General features: G+C 45.2%; 2 protein-coding genes across 4 annotated transcripts in view; one reads left to right on the top strand and one right to left on the bottom strand.

Moving 5' to 3' along the window:
* The first annotated feature begins 6,318 nt into the window (after positions 1-6,318).
* Positions 6,319-7,693, top strand: LOC117075734 (olfactory receptor 7C2). The gene has a single exon (XM_033198349.1). The coding sequence runs from the start codon at positions 6,731-6,733 to the stop codon at positions 7,691-7,693; it is 963 nt and encodes a 320-aa protein (XP_033054240.1). The 5' UTR covers positions 6,319-6,730.
* A 4,275-nt stretch (positions 7,694-11,968) lies between these two features.
* The window catches only part of SLC1A6 (solute carrier family 1 member 6), a 34,050-nt gene continuing 26,466 nt past the window's right edge, over positions 11,969-19,552 (bottom strand). For all 3 annotated transcript variants that reach the window (XM_033197392.1, XM_033197391.1, XM_033197394.1), the window contains 4 exons: positions 18,455-18,688; positions 16,038-16,232; positions 14,025-14,159; positions 11,969-12,328 (listed from right to left, as the gene is read on the bottom strand). In XM_033197392.1, the coding sequence (XP_033053283.1) occupies positions 12,133-12,328; positions 14,025-14,159; positions 16,038-16,232; positions 18,455-18,688 (760 nt within the window). In that variant the 3' untranslated portion in view covers positions 11,969-12,132. The remainder of the gene's footprint in view (positions 12,329-14,024; positions 14,160-16,037; positions 16,233-18,454; positions 18,689-19,552) is intronic.

Raw genomic sequence — 19,552 nt, 5'->3', positions numbered from 1 at the left:
GTTAGAAGGAATATGTTCTAGTATTTGATGGCACAGTGGGGGACTATAGTTAACAATAATTTATTGTATATTTCAAAATAGCTAGAAGAGAAGATTTGAAATGTTGCCAACACAAAGAAATGATAAACGTTTGAGCTGATGGATATGCTAATTACTCTGCTGTGATCATTATATATTGTATGCATATATCAAATTAGCACATGTATCCCATAAGTATATACAACTATTATGTATCAATTTTTTAAAATAGCTATAATAAACATTTTAATTTAAAATAAGGATTAAATTAAAGAAGATCATGCATGAGAAATTTTTTCAATTGTCTCTAAGATCTAGTGAACTCATGTTATTACTGCATTACTATAAACACATTTTCATTCATTAAATCAAAAAAATTGTGATGATCAAATGAACTAAGACATATAAAATATATGACAAATATATATTTTATATATATGTAAAATATATGACTAAGATATATAAAATATATGATAAAATATGTAAGTCTTTCACAGATTTTAGCTATTATTACTTTTATTTGTTGAGTATTTACAAGTTTCCAGTCCCTGTTCCAGGGGACTGGAATTCTTGGATTTTTTTTTTTTTTATTTCTTTTTAACTTTTGAGTTCAAGGGTACATGTGCAGTTTGTTACATAGGTAAATGTGTGTCATGAGGGTTTGTTGTACAGATTATTTCTTTTTTTTTTTTTTTTGAGACGGAGTCTCGTTCTGTCGCCCAGGCTGGAGTACAGTGGCCGGATCTCAGCTCACTGCAAGCTCCGCCTCCCGGGTTCACGCCATTCTCCTGCCTCAGCCTCCTGGGTAGCTGGGACTACAGGCGCCGCCACGTCGTCCGACTAGTTTTTTTTTGTAATTTTTAGTAGAGACGGGGTTTCACCGTGTTAGCCAGGATGGTCTCGATCTCCTGACCTCGTGATCTGCCCGCCTCGGCCTCCCAAAGTGCTGGGATTACAGGCTTGAGCCGCCGCGCCCGGCCTGTACAGACTATTTCATCACCCAGGTATTAAGCCTAGTACCCATTAGTTATTTTTCCTGATCCTCTCCCTCCTCCCACCCTCCACCCCAAGTAGGCCCCAGTGTGTGTTGTTCCCCTCTATGTGTCCATGTGTTCTCATCATTTAGCTCCCACTTACAAGTGAGAACATGTGGTATTTGGTTTTCTGTTCCTGTGTTAATGTGCTAAAGATAATGGCCTCCAGCTCCATCCATGTTCCTGCAAAGGACATGATCTCGTTCTTTGTTGTGGCTGCCTAGTATTCCATTGTTATATGTACCACATTTTCTTTATCTGGTCTATCATTGATGGACATTTAGGTTGATTCCATGTCTTTGCTATTGTGAATAGTGTTGCAATGAACATACCCGTGCATGTGTCTCTATAAAAGAAGGATATATATTCCTTTGGGTATATACCCAGGAATGGGATTGCTGGACCAAATGGTATTTCTATCTTTAAATCTTTGAGGAATAACCACACTGTCTTACACAATGGTTGAACTAATTTACACTCCCTCCAACAGTGTATAAGCCCTTCCCTTTTCTCCACAACCTCGCCAGCATCCATGCTTGTTAATGTTTGAAATGGTGGAGACGTATTTTCTAAGAGATTCAACTGTACATATGAATGCTACTTTTATTTTCCCTTGGACTCACTTTTTTGTTAATTTTTATTTTAGAATAATTTGGATTTACAGAGTAGTTACAAAGAGAGTACAGAGTTCCCATAATTCCCATGCCTGTTCCCATGGGAACTAGATAAAAGCAATGGTTGAAAAACATTCTGCATGTACCTCTGAATGCCACCTTACAATGGCTACCGCTTTTTACGTACTTCTTTTGTTTCAGCTGCCTTACTAAACTCATGCTCAGTTAAAATAAGTTTTCAGGCTGGGCCTGGTGGCTCACGCCTATAATTCCAGCACTTTGGGAGGCTGAGGCGGAGGGATCACAAGGTCAGGAGTTCGAGACCAGCCTGATCAACATAGTGAAACCCCGTCTCTACTAAAAATACAAAAATTAGCCAGGCGTGGTGGCGTGCCTCTGTAATCTCAGCTACTCAGGAGACTGAGGCAGGAGAATTGCTTGAACCCAGGAGGTGGAGGTTGCAGTGAGCCGAGATCGTGCCACTGCACTCCAGCCTGGGAGAAGAGTGAGGCTCTGCCAAGAAGGAAGGAAGGAAGGAAGGAAGGAAGGAAGGAGGGAAGGAGGGAAGGAGGGAAGGAGGGAAGGAGGGAAGGAGGGAAGGAGGGAGGGAGGGAGGGAGGGAAGGAGGGAAGGAGGGAGGGAGGGAGGGAAGGAAAAGAAAGAAAGAAAGAAAAAAAGAAAGAAAGAAAGAAAGAAGGAAAGAAAAAAGGAAGGAAGGAAGGAAAGAAGGAAGGAAGGAAGGAAAGAAAGGAAGAGAAAGAAGGAAAGTTTTCAGCTACCAATTCATCATCTGAAAACAAAGTTGTGTTGCCTTTTTAATATAGCTCTCATTTCTTCTTCTCCTTGGATTGCATTGGTTGAAACTTCCAGGGCACTGACAAATAATTACTAATGATAAACATACTTTTCCTTTTTAATTCTTAAAGGAGAATTCACCAGGTCATTTTTTGAAGTAAGTTCTGTTGTTTATTTAATTCCTTCCTTGGTTATTGATCTGTTTTCCTCCATCCTAAATCAACTTTGGGCACTTACATTTTTCCGGAAATAAGTTTGTTTCTTGGATATTTTAATATTTTTAACATTGCATTAAAAATAACATTATCTTGCAAAGTTGAGCGTTTCCTTACCTCTGTGTTCATTTTTTTTTCTCATTCTTGGTTCTAGAACTTTCTGTTCTTCTTCCCTCTTTGTATCCCTTTTGTTACACTTCTATCTAATTTTTTCTATTTGTTTGTGTTTGCCAAAGAATTAGCTCTGGAATTTATTTTTCAGTTCCAGAATATTTATTCTTTTTAGTTCATTCACTCTGCTTTGATCTTTATTGCTATTTCTTTCTGTTTTAACAGAATGTTCAATGTTTTCTGATAATTTTTAACAAAATAAAATTTTACAATATTGATTTTGTAACATTTGTATTGACAATATCTTCAAATTTTTAAGTTTTTATTTCTTGAGGATAGGCTGCACATGTGTTCATTTGCAATTTTCAAACAATGTACTAAAAAGGAATCTAAAAATCAAGATTGATATTAACACTCCAAGATGATCCCTCTTCATGCTTTGGGGTGTGTTGTTACAGATATTTTTTCTTTCTTTTTTTTGGTGCCAATGTGTATAATTATAAGAGATCCATAGGCAAGGCTGAGTTCATTTCTCTAGCTCAGAAAAAGAGACCAAATGTCTTTTCATAGCAGTATCTGAAATGCTTTCTTTCGACATGATGGAATTTTGCTTTTTTTTTTTTTCTTAGATGGAGTCTCACTCTGTCGCCAGGCTGGAGTACAGTGGCGCGATCTCGGCTCACTGCAATCTCTGCCTCCTGTGTTCAAGCAATTTCTCCCTCAGCCTCCTGAGTGGCTGTGAGTAGCTGGGATTACAGACACGTGCAACCACGCCCAGCTAATTTTTGTATTTTTAGTAGAGACGGGGTTTCACCATGTTGGCCAGGATGGTCTCCATCTCTTGACCTCGTGATCCGTCTGCCTTGGCCTCCCAAAGTGCTGGGATTACAGGCGTGAGCCACCACGCCTGGCTAGAATTTTGCATTCTTACTCTTCTTTCATGTAGACATTTTAATTCCCTCAGTGAAGGGGGTGTGTTATTGTTAATTTTACTTTTTTAGATTAACAGTAAAAACAAAACATTTTCTCAAACATTTATTACCCTTTTTACAGTTCATTTTATGAACCTTTTATATTCTATTTATTTTCCCCAGCAATGCATTAATATTTCAATGATTTATACTTGTCTTTATAATGATACTAACTTTTGCCAGTTAAATAGATTGTTTTTGCATTCTAACTTTCTGCAAGACACCTTTTCTCATTCAGAATTTTTCAACTTATGGTTCCAGTTGCTGATCTCTTTTTTCTATCAAAGGCGAATTATTCAGAAAGAATTTGTACTTTCAAAGATTATATCTATCCATGTATAAATATATATAATCTATATGTTTATCCATGTTTTCTTCAGATAGCTTAAGTAGTCTCTTGTCTGTTTGAAATGTATTTGGGACTACAGAGATGGGATTTAACATTATTTTTTCTAACTAATTAATCGTTAAACACTTATTTATATCTTTTAAAAACACTATTTAAAACAACTAAAGGAGGCCAGGGAAGAGGGCTCACACCTGTAATCCCAGTACTTTGGGAGGCCGAGGTAGGTGGAGTTCAAGACCAGCCTGACCAACATGGTGAAACCCCGTCTCTACTAAAATACAAAATTAGACGGGCACGGTGGCACATGCCTATAATCCCAGCTACTTGGGAGGCTGAGGCTGGAGCATTGCTTGAACCCAGGAGGCGCAGGTTGCAGTGAGGCAAGATCGCGCCATAGGGTAGACATTTTTGTTCATGTGTTAAAAATACACATATAGATTATGTTAATTTCTTAACGATATTTTAATGTAATACTCCCCCACATAACATCTCGGCTATTGGTATTATATTAGGAAGTCCTTTGATTTTTTTTTTTTTTTTTTTTTTTGAGGCGGAGTCTCGCTCTGTCGCCCGGACTGGAGTGCAGTGGCCGGATCTCAGCTCACTGCAAGCTCCACCTCCTGGGTTTACGCCATTCTCCTGCCTCAGCCTCCCGAGTAGCTGGGACTACAGGCGCCCGCCACCTCGCCCGGCTAGTTTTTGTATTTTTAGTAGAGACGGGGTTTCACCGTGTTAGCCAGGATGGTCTCGATCTCCTGACCTCGTGATCCGCCCGTCTCGGCCTCCCAAAGTGCTGGGATTACAGGCTTGAGCCACCGCGCCCGGCCGATTTTTTTTTTTTTATTAATTCCAAGCCGGCGTGCCCGGCCGGAATTGTCTTAATTTTTTTTAAAACTGAGAAAGGCCATTTACAGATTATCCTAAGAGAAGAAAATATAAAACTCAAATTAATCAAAAACTTTCTTTGTATTTAAGAAAACTTAGAAAGTAAGTAAATGTCCGACATGGGCAGGTTTTAAAGAGCCATTTCTGTGTGGCAGAATATTTTGATCTGATGAGAATCAGATGATGGAAAATGGGGGTAAAATTTAATTCTATATCTAGAAACTCTAGGACTTTTCTATTTCAAAATTCCATTTTTTTGTTGAGTTTAGGTAGGGAAATTGATAATATAAATGAAATGTAAACAATGATTATTAATAACAGTGGTTATTATTTTTTAGCAGAAGGAGCATCCAAGATCCAGAGGATTTAACGTGTAGAAATTACAGCCGGGCACAGTGGGCTTGTAGTCCCAGCTACTTGGGAGGCTGAGGTGGGAGGATCACGTGAGCCCAGAAGTTCGAAGCTGCAGTGAGCTAGGATGGTGCCACTGCACTCCAACCTGGGCAACAGAGCAAGACCTTGTCTCTAAAACAGAATGAAAAACAAATTATAGGAATGCAGCACAATAGAAGGAAAAGCCTTCTGAGGATTGGAAATCTGCCTAGAATTAGGGAATTTTCACTCTCTAATTTCCTAATTCCCATGCCTTAGGCAGAAAGGGCAAGAGCAGCCACCAGGGATGCTGGGGAGGAGATGCTTGCTTAGGGATACAGGCAAGCGTTGAAGCAATAGTCTTCAAACTTGAGTGTGCATCAGAATTCCCTAGAGGGCTTGTTAAAACCCAGAATGCAGGCCGGGCACGGTGGCTCACGCCTGTAATACCAGCACTTTGGGAGGCTGAGGCGGGCGTATCATCTGAAGTCAGGAGTTTGAGACCAGTCTAGCCAACTTGGAGAAACCCCATCTCTCCTAAAACTACAAAAAAAAAAAAAAAAAAAAAAAAAATTTCCTGGGCATGGTGGTTTGTGCCTGTAGTGCCGGCTTCTCAGGAGGCTGAGGCATGAGAATTGCTTGAACCCGGGAGGCAGAGGTTGCAGCGAGCTGAGATTACAGCATTGCACTCCAGCCTGGGCAACAGAGTGAGACTCTGTCTCAAAAAAAAAAAAAAAAAAAAATTAAAAATTAAAAGGCCAGGCGCAGTGGCTCATGCCTGTAATTCCAGCACTTTGGGAGGCCAAGGCGGGAGGATCAGGAAGTCAGGAGTTCGAGACCAGCCTGACCAACATGGTGAAACCCCATCTCTACTAAAAATACAAAAATTAGCTGGGCGTGCCTGTAATCCCAGTTACTCTGGAGGCTGAGGCGGGAGAATCGCTTGAACCCAGGAGGTGGAGCTTGCAGTGAGCCGAGATTGTGCCACTGTACTCCAGCCTGGGCGAAAGTGCGAGACTCCGTCTCAGACAAACAAACAAACAAACAAACACCAGAATGCGGGCTCCAAACCCAGAGTATCTAATTCAGTTGGTCAGGCGGGCGTGATAAGGCGCAGGTATAATGAGCTCCCAGGTGATGTTGATGGGGCTGTTCCAGGAACCACAGTTTGAGGACCAATGATGTAGAGATGACTTCTCCAGGTAGCGATGGTAACTGTAACTTGTCGGCAAAGAAATCCAATAATTAGCCAACATGCGTGATTTCTTGAGTTCCCTGGGTTTGAGTAAATTTTGTGTGGCTGTTTGTTTGTTGTTGTTGTTGTTGTTGTTGTTTTTGCCTCCTTCTCAGTAAACCCAGCGGCCCCATGGAAAGAGGAAACCAAACAGAAGTTGGAAAGTTTCTCCTCCTGGGATTCGCAGAGGACTCTGACATGCAGCTTCTTCTCTGTGGGCTGTTCCTCTCCATGTACCTGGTCACCATCACCGGAAACCTGCTCATCATCCTGACCATCAGCTCAGACTCCCACCTCCACACCCCCATGTACTTCTTCCTCTCCAACCTGTCCTTTGCTGACATCTGTTTCACGTCCACGACTGTCCCAAAGATGCTAGTGACTATCCAAACACAAAGCAAAATGATCACTTTTGCAGGCTGCCTCACCCAGATATTTTTTTTCACTGCATTTGGATGCCTGGACAACTTGCTCCTGACCGTGATGGCCTATGACCACTTCGTGGCCATCTGTCACCCCCTGCACTACATGGTCATCATGAACCCCCGGCTCTGTGGGCTGCTGGTTCTGGGGTCCTGGTGCATTAGCATCATGGGTTCCCTGCTCGAGACTTTGACCATTTTGAGGCTGTCCTTCTGCACAAACATGGAAATTCCACACTTGTTTTGTGATCCTTCCGAAGTCTTGAAGCTCTCCTGTTCTGATACCTTCATCAATAACATCATGATGTATTTTATGACCATTGTCCTGGGTATTTTTCCTTTCTCTGGAATCCTGTTCTCTTATTCTCAGATTTTCTCCTCCGTCCTGAGAGTATCATCTGCCAGAGGCCGGCACAAAGCCTTTTCCACCTGTGGTTCTCATCTCTCAGTGGTCAGCTTGTTCTATGGCACAGGCCTTGGGGTCTATCTCAGTTCTGCAGCTACACCATCTTCTAGGAGAAGTCTGATGGCCTCGGTGATGTACACCATGGTCACCCCTATGCTGAACCCCTTCATCTACAGCCTGAGGAACAAGGACATGAAGGGGTCACTGGGGAGACTCCTCCTCAGGGCAACGTCTCTCAATGAGGGAACCATTGCCGAGCTCTCATGAATTGCAGTGAACACAATACCGAGGCCAGACTGGCCTCTTTCAGCCAATATTTTCACTTCTGCTTTTATGCATTTTTTCTTTTTCTTTTCTTTTTTTTTTTTTTGAGACAGAGTCTTGCTCTGTCGCCCAGGCTGGAGTGCAATGGCATGATCTCGGCTCACTGCAACCTCTGCCTTCCAGGTTCAAGCAATTCTCCTGCCTCAGCCTCCTTAGTAGCTGGGATTACAGGCATGCGCCACAATGCCCGGCTAATTTTTTGTATTTTTAGTAGAGACGGGGTGTCACCATGTTGGCCAGGCTGGTCTCGAACTCCTGACTTCATGATCCACCCGCTTCGGCCTCCCAAAGTGCTGGGATTACAGGCGTGAGCCACTGCACCCAGCCGCTTTTTTTTTTTTTTTCAAGAAGGAGTCTTACTCTGTCACCCAAGCTACAGTGCAATGGTGCAATCTCGGCTCACTGCAACCGCCACTTCCTGGGTTCAAGTGATTCTTCTGCATCAGCCTCCCGAGTAGCTGGGATTACAGGCACTCGCCACCACGTCTGGCTAATTTTTGTACTTTTAGTAGAGATGGGGTTTCACCATGTTGGTCAGGCTGATCTCAAACTCCTGACCTCAGGTAATCTGCCCGCCTCAGCCTCCCAAAGAACTGGGATTACAGGCAATGAGCCACCACACTTGCCTTCTTTTATACATTTTAAAGCATCTCTTCCCTTGTATCTTCCTTTGGAACGTTTCCTGCCCTTGCTACTGCTAACAAAGTTATACAGGATTACGCTTTTTGACTTTCTAACTAGTAATTTTAACTTTGCATGAATGCAACCTGGTGTTTTCTCAGCTATCTTTAGTAATGATTTGGATTTTGTTTTTTGATTTTGTTTTTGAGACAGAGTCTCCCTCTGTTGCCCTTGCTGGAGTGCAGTGGCGCCATCTCGGCTCACTGCAACCTCCACCTCCCGGGTTGAAGCAATTTCCCTGCCTCAGCCTCCTGAGGAGCTGGAACTACAGGCGTGCACCACCACATCTTGCTAGTATTTTCAGTAGAGACAGGGTTTCACCATGTTGGCTAGGCTGGTGTTGAACTCCTGACCTCAAGCGATCTGCCTGCCTCAGCTTCCCAAAGTGCTGAGATGACAGGCATGAGCCACCGCGCCCGGCCTGATTTGAGTTAAAAATATATATATATCAAATCTTACATGTTAAATATATACTGTCAGAAGCGATGAGATATGTCCCTATTTTGGACATGTTGCCCTGGAAACTCATTTACAGAGATGTTTTTGAGGTTACATGAATAAAAATAACTCAAAGAGTTGCCCCCTTTTTTATCCAATTCACTTTCCTTTCAGTCACACTAACTTTACTTTACTTCTACTCTTTCACAATATCGGTCCCTTGAATTTCAGAGCAATGTCTTACCCAGGTTTGCAATCACAATGCCTGGCACAGTTATTGGTAAGGGTTCATGTTTACATGATATTTGTCAAATGGAGTAGAAAAATAGACGGGTGGATGGTTAAATAGAAAATAAGACCTGGACCAGAAAAATACAAACTGATTCATCTGATGAGAGCTTTTGGCCAGGCATGGTGCTGTACGCCTGTAGTTTCAGCTACTCGGGAAGCTGAGGTGGGAGAATGGCTTGAACCCAGGAGGCTGAGGTTGCAGTGAACTGTGATTATGCCACTGTACTCCAGCCTGGGTGACAGAGTGAGACCCTGTTTTTAAATAATAATAATAATAATTAATTAAGTTGTTGAGCTAGAAACAAAATTCAAGGTTATTGATGTTGATATTAATAACACTTTATATACCAGCACAGTTTAAGAGCTTTATGTACATTACCTCATTTAATTTTTCCAATAACTCTTTTATGTGATTAGTATTAGTTCTCATATTTACAAATAAGAAAGTAAGAGCTTATGGTAAGTAGGTAACTAGCTCAAAGTAATAAATGTAGTGACAAGGTTCCAATGCAGGGCTGTAGGAATCAGACGACTCTCCCAGGCCTTACGTTATGTTACTGTGGAGTCCTAATTAGGGAAAAGGAGTCAGGCTAGGGAGACCAAGGGAAAGCAAAAAGAAGAAGCAGATAGAAAGTCTGCCTTTCTTCATGGTCCCGGACACAAAGCCCTCCTGTACAAATAACTCACAATCTTCCTGCACTCAGCTATCAGCAGACCCTCGGCTGATACAAAAATTGGAAGTTAGCTCACTGCGACCTTGGCGTGATCAATACTGTACAAAGCCCTCTTCAGCACACAGCACAAGCACTGTCTTTTAAAATCCCCAGCAAGCTTTTGTCTCTTTGCAGTCAGCTCTTCTATTGCTGGCCTGCCCATTGCTTCCTTGCAACGTATTTTCATACTTTCTCCAATACATCTGCCTTTCTTTACCTACAACTGTGTTGGTAAATTCTTCTTATCCTCCACACCACCAGCCCCAGACAGTCGCCACTCACCCATGACAGCTACCTCTAGTCAAATCTTCTAATAATAATAGTTAAACCTCAGAGGAACTAGGAATTCTCTGACATAAATTCTTACTTCTGGAATTATGCTCCGCAACCAAGAAATATTCTGTGTCTGGGGGCTGCAGCCTCAGAAATAAATTAAACCAGTGAGTAAGATTTATTGTTTCCTTTGATATTTTAATTTGACTTCCTTTGATTGTTCATGAAAATGAGCGTGCTCGATCTTTTCGTGTTTGATGTTTTTATAGTAACTCCTTTTTCCAGCTTTACTGAGGTATAATTGACGAATAGACATTGTACATATTCAAGGTGTATAACATGATTTGATATATGTATACATTGTATAGTGATTTACTTGCATTTATTTTTACTAGATTTTGAGTTTACCTCCTTTGATCATTTATAATCTTAGATTTTAAAAAATTCTAGTTGACTGAGCTTTTAAATTTTTATTCTTTTTTTTTTTTTTTTTTTTTTTTTTTTTTTTTTTTTTTTTGAGACGGAGTCTTGCTCTGCCGCCCAGGCTGGAGTGCAGTGGCCGGCTCTCAGCTCACTGCAAGCTCCGCCTCCCGGGTTCACGCCATTCTCCTGTCTCAGCCTCCCGAGTAGCTGGGACTACAGGCGCCCACCTCATCGCCCGGCTAGTTTTTTGTATTTTTTTAGTAGAGACGGGGTTTCACCGTATTAGCCAGGATGGTCTCGATCTCCTGACCTCGTGATCCGCCCGTCTCAGCCTCCCAAAGTGCTAGGATTACAGGCTTGAGCCACCGCGCCCGGCTAAATTTTTATTCTTAATCTTTATGGATACATAATAGTTGTACACATTTATGGAGTACGTACAAAACTTTTCCACAAACATACAATGTATAATAATCAAATCAAGAAAATTGGAGTATCTATCGCTTCAAGCATTTATCATTTCTTTGTGTTATAAACATTCCAGTTCCACATTTTAGTTATTTTGAAATATACAACAAAGTATTAACTATAGTCACCCTATTGTGCTACCAAATACTAGATTTTATTCCTTCTAACTGTATTTTTGTATCCGTTAACTATCCCTTCTTTATCCTTCCTCCCTACTACCCCTCCTAGCTGCTGGTAACCATCATTCTACTCTGTTTCCATGAGTTCAGTTTTTTCAGCTCCCATATACAAGTGAGAACATGTAATGTGTTTTTCCGTGCCTGGCTTATTTTTTTGTTGTTGTTTTGTTTCTGTGTTTTTGAGACAGACTTTTGCTCTTGACACCCAGGCTGGAGTGCAATGGTGTGATCTCGGCTCACTGCAACCTCCACCTCCCGGGTTCGAGCCATTCTTCCTGCCTCAGCCCCCCGAGTTGCTGGGATACAGGTAGCCACCACCACGCCCAGCTAATTTTTGTATTTTTCGGAGAGACGGGGTTTCACCATGTTGGCCAGGCTGGTCTTGAACTCCTGACCTCAGGTGATCTGCCCACCTCAGCCTCCCATAATATGTATGGGATTACAGGCATAAACCACCGTGTCCAGCCCTGAGTTCTATGAGCCTTTCTAGTGAATTGCTGAACCTAAAGGTGGTCTTGGGAGACCCCGAGACAGAGACCATGGCTATTGTTTTATTAGGAGAAATAATGGTTTTTCTTGACCCTCTTCAGTCCCGCCACTCTTTGAGAATATAAGAAACATGAGTTGACCCCTCTTCTTGTTGAAGCTGAAGCTTCCCTTCTCCCCAAACCTCGGAGAAACGTTTCTTCCCCTCCCTTGCTCACGCCGTCCTTCAAGCCCTCAGCATGTGCTCAGAGAGAAACAGAGACCTTATGTACCTTTCATTCCTGCTCCTTTATTACACCTTTCCCTCCCCCTTAAACGAGTCAAGCTGAACATGTGTGTTCAGCCCATGGTCAGTTGGGCGGCAGATGTGTCCCCAGGACTCCCCTCCCCAGGCCCCTTCCCTCCTCTCTTGGGGGGCAGAGCTGGAGGCCCCTCACATAGCACTCTCATTGCCTCCCCGTCCCCGGGATGCCCCCTTCTCCTGTGCCATGAGGGACTTGTAGGGTTTCCCCAGGCTGGGCAGGGTGAGCTCAGCTTCCTGAAGCTCGAGCTCCCGCTGAGACAAGTGCTCGATGACAGCTGCTCCAATCGAGTCCCCCAGTACGTTGGTCATTGTGCGAAGCCGGTCACTGGTACGGGGGAAAAAGAAGCTGCCATTAATGGGGGCTTGAAAAGCTTCACAGAAAGAGGGTGCAGCAGACGGGGGGGGTCCCTGGGCCAGGGAGTCAGGAGGCTCCCATTCCAGAACAATCCATCACCACATGTCCCCAAGTAGGCTCTTTCCCCTCTCTGTCCTGTTTCTCCTCCTAACAAACAGGATGGACCAGCTCTGAAATGTTCATGTTTGATCTTAGATGTGATTTTTTTAAAAAAATGAGGCCAGGTGTGGTAAAAAAAAAAAAAAAAAGCCATATCGTTAAAAAGATATGATCCCAGCACTTTGGGAAGCTGAGAGGCAGGAGAATTGCTTGAGACCAGGAGTTCAAGACTAGCCTGGGCAACAAACCAAGATCCCATCTCTACAATAGAATAATTTTAAAACATGGCCTCGGACGGTGGCACGTGCCTGTAGTCCCAGCTGCGTGGGAGGCTGAGATGGGAGGGTCACTTGAGCCCAGGAGGTCAAGGCTGCAGTGAGCTATGATCATGCCACTGCACTCCAGCCTAGATGAGAAAACAAGATCCTGTCTCTCAAAAAAAAAGAAAATGAGGCTGGGCAGGGTGGCTCATGTCTGTAATCCCAGCACGAGGTGGGTGGATCACGAGGTCAGGAGTTTGAGACCAGCCTGACCAACATAGTGAAACCCTGTCTCTACTAAAAATATTAAAAAAAAAAAAAAAGGCAGGCATGGTGGCATGCGCCTGTAACCCCAGCTACTTGGGAGGCTGAGGCAGGAAAATCGCTTGAACCTGGGAGGCAGAGGTTGCAGTAAGCTGAGATCGAGCCACTGCACACCAGCTTCGGTGACAGAGCGAGACTCTGTCCCAAAAAGAAAAAAGAAAAGAAAAAATGAACATCCGATACAGACAGTTAAGGGTTATGAACTGAAAAGCACATCAAATCAGGAATGGTAAACCAGGGCAGGCCTGAGTCAATACAGGTGCAGACTAGGGCAGGCTGAAGATTGTAAAATTGGAACTCAGGCTCAGCTGTCAGCTCCCATGTGAGAATGAAAGTCCAGGCTTCCTTTAATGTAAACCTCCTGGTTTTGTTGTTGTTGCTGGTTTTGATTTTTGTTTTTTGAGATGGTGTTTCGCTCCTGTTGCCCAGGCTGGAGTGCAGTGGTGCGATCTCGGCTCACTGCAACCTCCACCTTCCAGGTTCAAGGAATTCTCCTGCCTCAGCCTCCTGAGCAGCTGGAATTACAGGCACCTGCCATCACACTCGGCTAATTTTTTTTTTTTTTGTATTTTTAGTAGAGACAGGGTTTCACCATGTTGTCCAGGCTGGTCTCAAACTCCTGACCTCAGGTGATCTACCCAGCCTCAGCCTCCCAAAGTGCTGGGATTACAAGCGTGAGCCACCACACCCGACCTGGATCACCTTTTGGTGACTTCCACATATATCAGGTAAAAAAGGAGTTTTTCCTGCTGATAGGTAAAGACCCCATTGCTTGTCTCCAATCCTACTTCCCAAAGATAACTCTGTGGGATTTGGGGTCCAGAGGCCATGGATTGGAGGCCTCTCCAAGGCCTCCTTTTCACTCGAAAATTCTGGACCACTTCATCTTTGCTGGAATGAAAGTCCACAGGTTAAGGATGTTGCAGGGGAAAGCAGTATGCGCAGAAGCAGGAGCACCAGGGTCCAGCCTGGAGAACACTCACAGGAACCAGTCCACGGCGATGATGAGCGTGATGTCCTCCGTGGGCAAGCCGACCGATGTGAGCACAATGACCATGGTGACCAGACCCGCCTGGGGGATGCCAGCAGCCCCAACACTGGCCGCTGTGGCTGTGATGCTGCAGGGAGAGGGAGAACATTGAGAGGCAGGTGGAGGGAGGAAGGCGATGAGGAAGAGACAGGAAGAGGACAGAGAGAAAGGAAGAGATCCGCTCTCCAAGGCATCTTAAATTAAATGCCCAAGCCAGACAGACACAGAGAGAAAAATACTGCTTGATCTCTCTCTCTCTCTCTCTCTCTCTCCCCCGCCAATTCTCTCTCTCTCTCTCTCTGAAACAGAGTCTCACTCTGTTGCCCAGGCTGAAGTGCAATGGTGTTATCTCAGCTCACTGCAACTCACTACTCAATCCCACCTTAACCTCCTGAGTAGCTGGGACCACAGGCACATGCCATAACACCTGGTTAATTTTTTTTTTTTTTTTGTATTTTTGTAGAGATGAGATCTCACTATGTTGCCCAGGCTGGTCTCAAACTCCTAGGCTCAAACAATCCTCCCACCTCAGCCTCCCAAAGTGCTGGGATTATAGGCATGAGCCACCATGCCTGGCCTTGACCTCTGCCATACGTAGAATCTAAAAGATAATAATAATAAGTTGAATACATAATTGGGAGATGTAGTCAAAGAATTCAAAATTGCATTTAAAGGCCAGGCACGGTGGCTCACACCTGTCATCCCAGCACTTTTGGAGGTCAAGGTGGGAGGACTGCTTGAGCCCAAGAGTTCAAGAACAGCCTGGGCAACATACTGAGACCCTGTCTCTACAAAAATTAAAAAAAAAAAAAAATTAGCGGAGCATGGTGGTGCATGCCTGTAGTCTCAGCTACTTGGGAGTCTAAGACGGGAGGATGGCTTGAGCCCAGGAGGTTGAGGCTGTAGTGATCTATGCCTGCACCACTGCACTCCATCCTGGGTGACAGAGTGAGATTCTGTCTCAAAAAAAAATTGCAGTTATGTAGGATGAATATATCTAGAGATCTAAAGTACTATAGGAGGAGTACAGTTAATAATATTTGGGTGTACACTGGAAATTTTCTAACAGAGTAGATTTTAGGTATTCTTAGTAGAAAAAAGAAAGGCAACTATGTAAAATGACAGATTTTAAACTGCACTCCGGCCTGGGCAACAGAGCAAGACGCTTGGCTCACTGCAACCTCCACTTCCCACGTTCAAGTGATTTTTGTGCCTCAGTCTCCCAAGTAGCTGGGATTACAGGCAACAGCCACCACGCCCAGCGAATTTTTGTATTTTTAGTAGAGATGGGGTTTCACCATGTTGGCCAGGCTGGTCTCAAACTCCTGACCTCAAGTGATCCTCCCGCTTCGGCCTCCCAAAGTGCTGGAATTACAGGCGTGAACCACCGCGCCCGGCAGAGTTTACATTCTAGTATGGGAAGCAGATAATAAACAAAATGAATAAGTAAAATTCATACTATATGGAGATGGTACTACATGGGAAAACGGTGCCTCCTTAGCAAGACCCGATATGCCATTTTAAACAGGGCTTCCCTGAAGAAGTAACGCTGAAGACCTGAAGGAGATGACAGGTCACTGTTATTTTTATAACGACTAAGTTGGAACCACTGGATGATAGGACCTATAAACACAGGAATAGATAAATGTATAAGGCCTATAAATATAAGAATCTATATTCATAACAAGAACCTCGGGTTATTAGGATGCACCAGCCATGCTTTGGAAAACACTGGACAAAGGGATCTCCCACGTGAGAGAGAAACTGACGGGAACGTCTTGGCAGCTCCTGACAGCCTCAGGTGGCAACTTTACCTTTCACCTCATCCGGCATTGGGTTCTTTCCACATCCCCCTTCCAACATCCGAGGGCTCCTGTGAGCTCCAGCTGTAGTCCCCTCCTCCCTCCCCAACCCTCCCAGCCAAGCTGAAGATCACTGAAGTCTCACCTGCTGGCAGGCCCCTCACCTGATGGTTGTGATCTGACCCAGGTTGAGCTCGTAGTTGTTAACTTGAGCAATGAAGATGGCAGCCAGGGCCTCGTAGAGGGCAGTGCCGTCCATGTTGACCGTGGCGCCCACGGGCAGGACGAACCTGGTGATGCGGCGGTCCACACCCAGGCCCTCCTCCAGGCAGCGGAAAGTGATGGGCAGCGTTGCTGAGCTGGGGGAAAGAGCCCAGGGCTGAGGACGGGGCGTGGCCTGGTGGGGGCGGGGCTGGGAACAGGGTGTGGCCTAGTGGGGCAGGGCATTGAATGGGGCGTGGCCAAGCCAAAGAAAGGCTGGGAACAGGGCGTGACCTAGCGGGGCACGGCTGAGAATGGGGAGGGCTGGGTCACATGGGCGGGGCTGAGAAGAGGGGAGGACTAGGTGAGGCGGGGCTCAGAGCAGGACGTGGCCAGGTGAGGAAGAACTGAGAATAGGGCGTGGCCAGGCAGGGCGGGGCTCAGAGCAGGGCATGGGCTGGGCGTGGCCTGGGCAAAAATGAGCCGAAGGAGCGTTCCCCTTGAGAACACTGAGCAGGCCAGGTGGGGGCTCCGCAAGAGGCAGAAGACAAGGGTATAACATTTCAGAGGCTGATAACTGTACAAAGGAAAGGAGCGGCGATTCCTCATACACGGAGAAAACAGCAATGAGGGTCTCCCAGGCTGAAGACCTCTTGACCCACTTAAAGCCAATAGCTAAGACCAATGACTACACACACTAGTTTATGGCACTAGTTCATTCTACCTATCCATTTCCTGAAAGGACAGGACCAAAGGTCTGCTGACTTCAGGGAGGGTCCCTATTCCAGACTCCCCTGTTTGCAGCATCACTGACCTCAGCTATGTTAACTTTCTCTATCCATCTCCCCGCCATGTCTTACGGGAGAAAAGTGACCTAATTGGTTGGTGAGTTTAGTCAAAGAAGTGGGCATCTCATTTGGGGTAACCCTGTCCACAGGACGTGTGTTCTGTGGCCGGCTTTACATCATACGGTTGGAATCCTGGACTCATAGAGGGTCTTTGGGTGTCCAGCTCAGCGGTGACTACATGAGTTTAATTCTAGGATATAGTGACATTAGTCTTACGTAGCCATAGACCAAGAGGCACCAAGATACCCTGACCAGCGTTATGGGCAATTTTTAAAATTCTGTTTTTGACCAGGTGCAGTGGTTCGTGCCTGTAATCACAGCACTTTGGGAGGGCGAGGCGGGCAGATCACTTGAGCTCAGGAGTTCAAGACGAGCCTGGCCAACATGGCAAAACCCCGTCTCTACAAAACAAAACAAAACAAAAAAAACGCTTAGCCGGGAGGGCTAAAAAATATTAGCCAGGAGGACTGGAATCATGCACCTGTGATTCCAGCTACTTGAGAGGCTGAGGTGGGAGGATCACTTGAGCCTGGGAGGTGGAGGTTGCAGTGAGTGGAGATCACACCACGGCACTCTAGCCAGGATGATAGAGTGAGGCCTCATGTCAAAAGAAAAATTTTTTAAAAAAAGATATTTTTGGCCGGGCGTGGTGGCTTACACCTGTAATCCCAGCACTTTGAGAGGCCAAGGTGGGCGGATCACATGAGGCCAGGTGTTCAAGACCAGCCTGGCCAACATGGCAAAACTCCGTCTCTACTAAAAATACAAAAATTAGCCAGGTGTGGTGGTGCACGCCTGTAATCCTAGCTACTTAGGAGGCTGAGGCAGGAGAATCGTTTGAACCTAGGAGGCAGAGGTTGCAGTGAGCCAAGATCACATCACTGCACTCCAGCCTGGGCGACACAGTGAGACTTTGTCTCAAAAAAATAAATAAATAAAAATAAAAATAAAAATAAAAATTCTTCCATCTTTTTGGCTGTTGTGCTACTTTTCAAATTGTTTTTGAATTGGGATGATGCTCTTAATTAATCCCCTAAAACGACAAAAGAAGAAGAGGAGGAGGAAGAAGAAAAAGGAAGGAGAGAATAAAGGGGAAGAAAAGAGAAGGAGGAGGAGGAGGAGGAAGAGGAGGAGGAGGAAGAGGAGGAGGAGGAGGAGGAGGAGGAGGAGAAGCAGCAGCCAAGAGATCTCCCAGACACCATCTCACAAGCAGAGATGACACCCTCTGAGCTAGGAAACAACTGAGCTCATGGGGCATCCTGGAACCTTCCCTCTTAACCTCAAAATTGGTACCTGGTTCTCCTCCATAGAAAGTTAAAAAACAGGAAAGGAGAAAAGGAGATCAGGAGAGCCAGCCCAGGACAATGATTGGCCCCCAGGTGTTGCACCAGCTGGAGGCCCTCCAGAGCCCTGAACATTACTGGACATCTCAGAAGAGGTGTTTAAGGAAGGGAGAGGGCAGATGCCCTAGGAGAGGACATGAAGGACAAGTGCAACCAGAAATGTTGCTGGGGTGGGGAGCAAGGCCATACCTGGAAGACGTGCCCATGGCAGTGATGAGGGCTTGTAGCATGCCCCCAATGAAGGGGAAGGGGTTCCGGTGAGTGATGAGGAAGTAGATGAGGGGAAGGACGCCGCCGGCATGGAGGAGCAGGCCCACGATGACGGTCAGGGTGTACATGCCCAGCTGACCCCCCAGGACAGCCATGTCTTCCATCTCCAGAATCTTTCCAGCAATCAGGAACAGGATGCCCACAGGTGCATACCTGTGTGAGGGAGCCACATACCTGTCAGGGCTCCCTCCGAACCTCCCTTGCAGGTCTGAGGCTGGCATCCCCAAGGCTTTGCTCATATGGGGCCCTGGAGCCACGCAGTACCCACGATACAGCACTCTACTCCATCCCAGTCTTCCCTGTACGCTAACAAATGCCACCGGGCCCCACGATTGAAGCCCACCTCCTCCTCCTGCTCTTCCTTATCTCCCCACCATGGTAGAAAAGGTCCTACAACTCCAGGATATACAACCTTTCGGGTATCTACTCCGCATTCAAGCCCTCTCAACCATGCCCCAAATAATCACTACCTTCAGGATCCTTCCCTAGACGTTGCCAAGACATTCCCTGTCTCTGGCCTTCTAAGCTTCCCTTATCTTCTGCCCCCAACTCTTTGTTCCACATTTGAAACTTGTATGCCCCTATTCTCTTCCCTATCAGTGCCTGTTCTCACTCATTCACCAGCCTAATAATTGCCCTCTCAAAACACCTGTCCTATCAAAATCACCAATGTATTCATTCATTTCACAGATATTAACTGAGTACATACTATGTTCCAGGCACATGGCTCCTGTCCTCATAGCACTTACATTCTGTTATGGACTAAATGTTTATGTCCCCTTCCCCCTCCAACGAAATTCATATGTTGAGATCCTAACCCCCAATGGGACAGTATTTGGAGGTGATTAGGTCATGAGGGTGGAGCCATCATGAATGGAATTAGTGCCCACATAAAAGACACACCAGAGAGCTCCCTCCATCCCTCTGTCATTCAAGGACACAGCAAGAAGATGCCTTCCATGAACCAGAAGACAGTCCTCACCAGACATGGAATCTGTGGGTGCTTTGATCTTAGAC

Source organism: Trachypithecus francoisi, unplaced genomic scaffold (assembly GCF_009764315.1).
Source record: "Trachypithecus francoisi isolate TF-2019V2 unplaced genomic scaffold, Tfra_2.0 Lachesis_group5, whole genome shotgun sequence".
Taxonomy (NCBI): domain Eukaryota; kingdom Metazoa; phylum Chordata; class Mammalia; order Primates; family Cercopithecidae; genus Trachypithecus; species Trachypithecus francoisi.
This window is presented reverse-complemented; position numbering and strand designations above follow the sequence as displayed.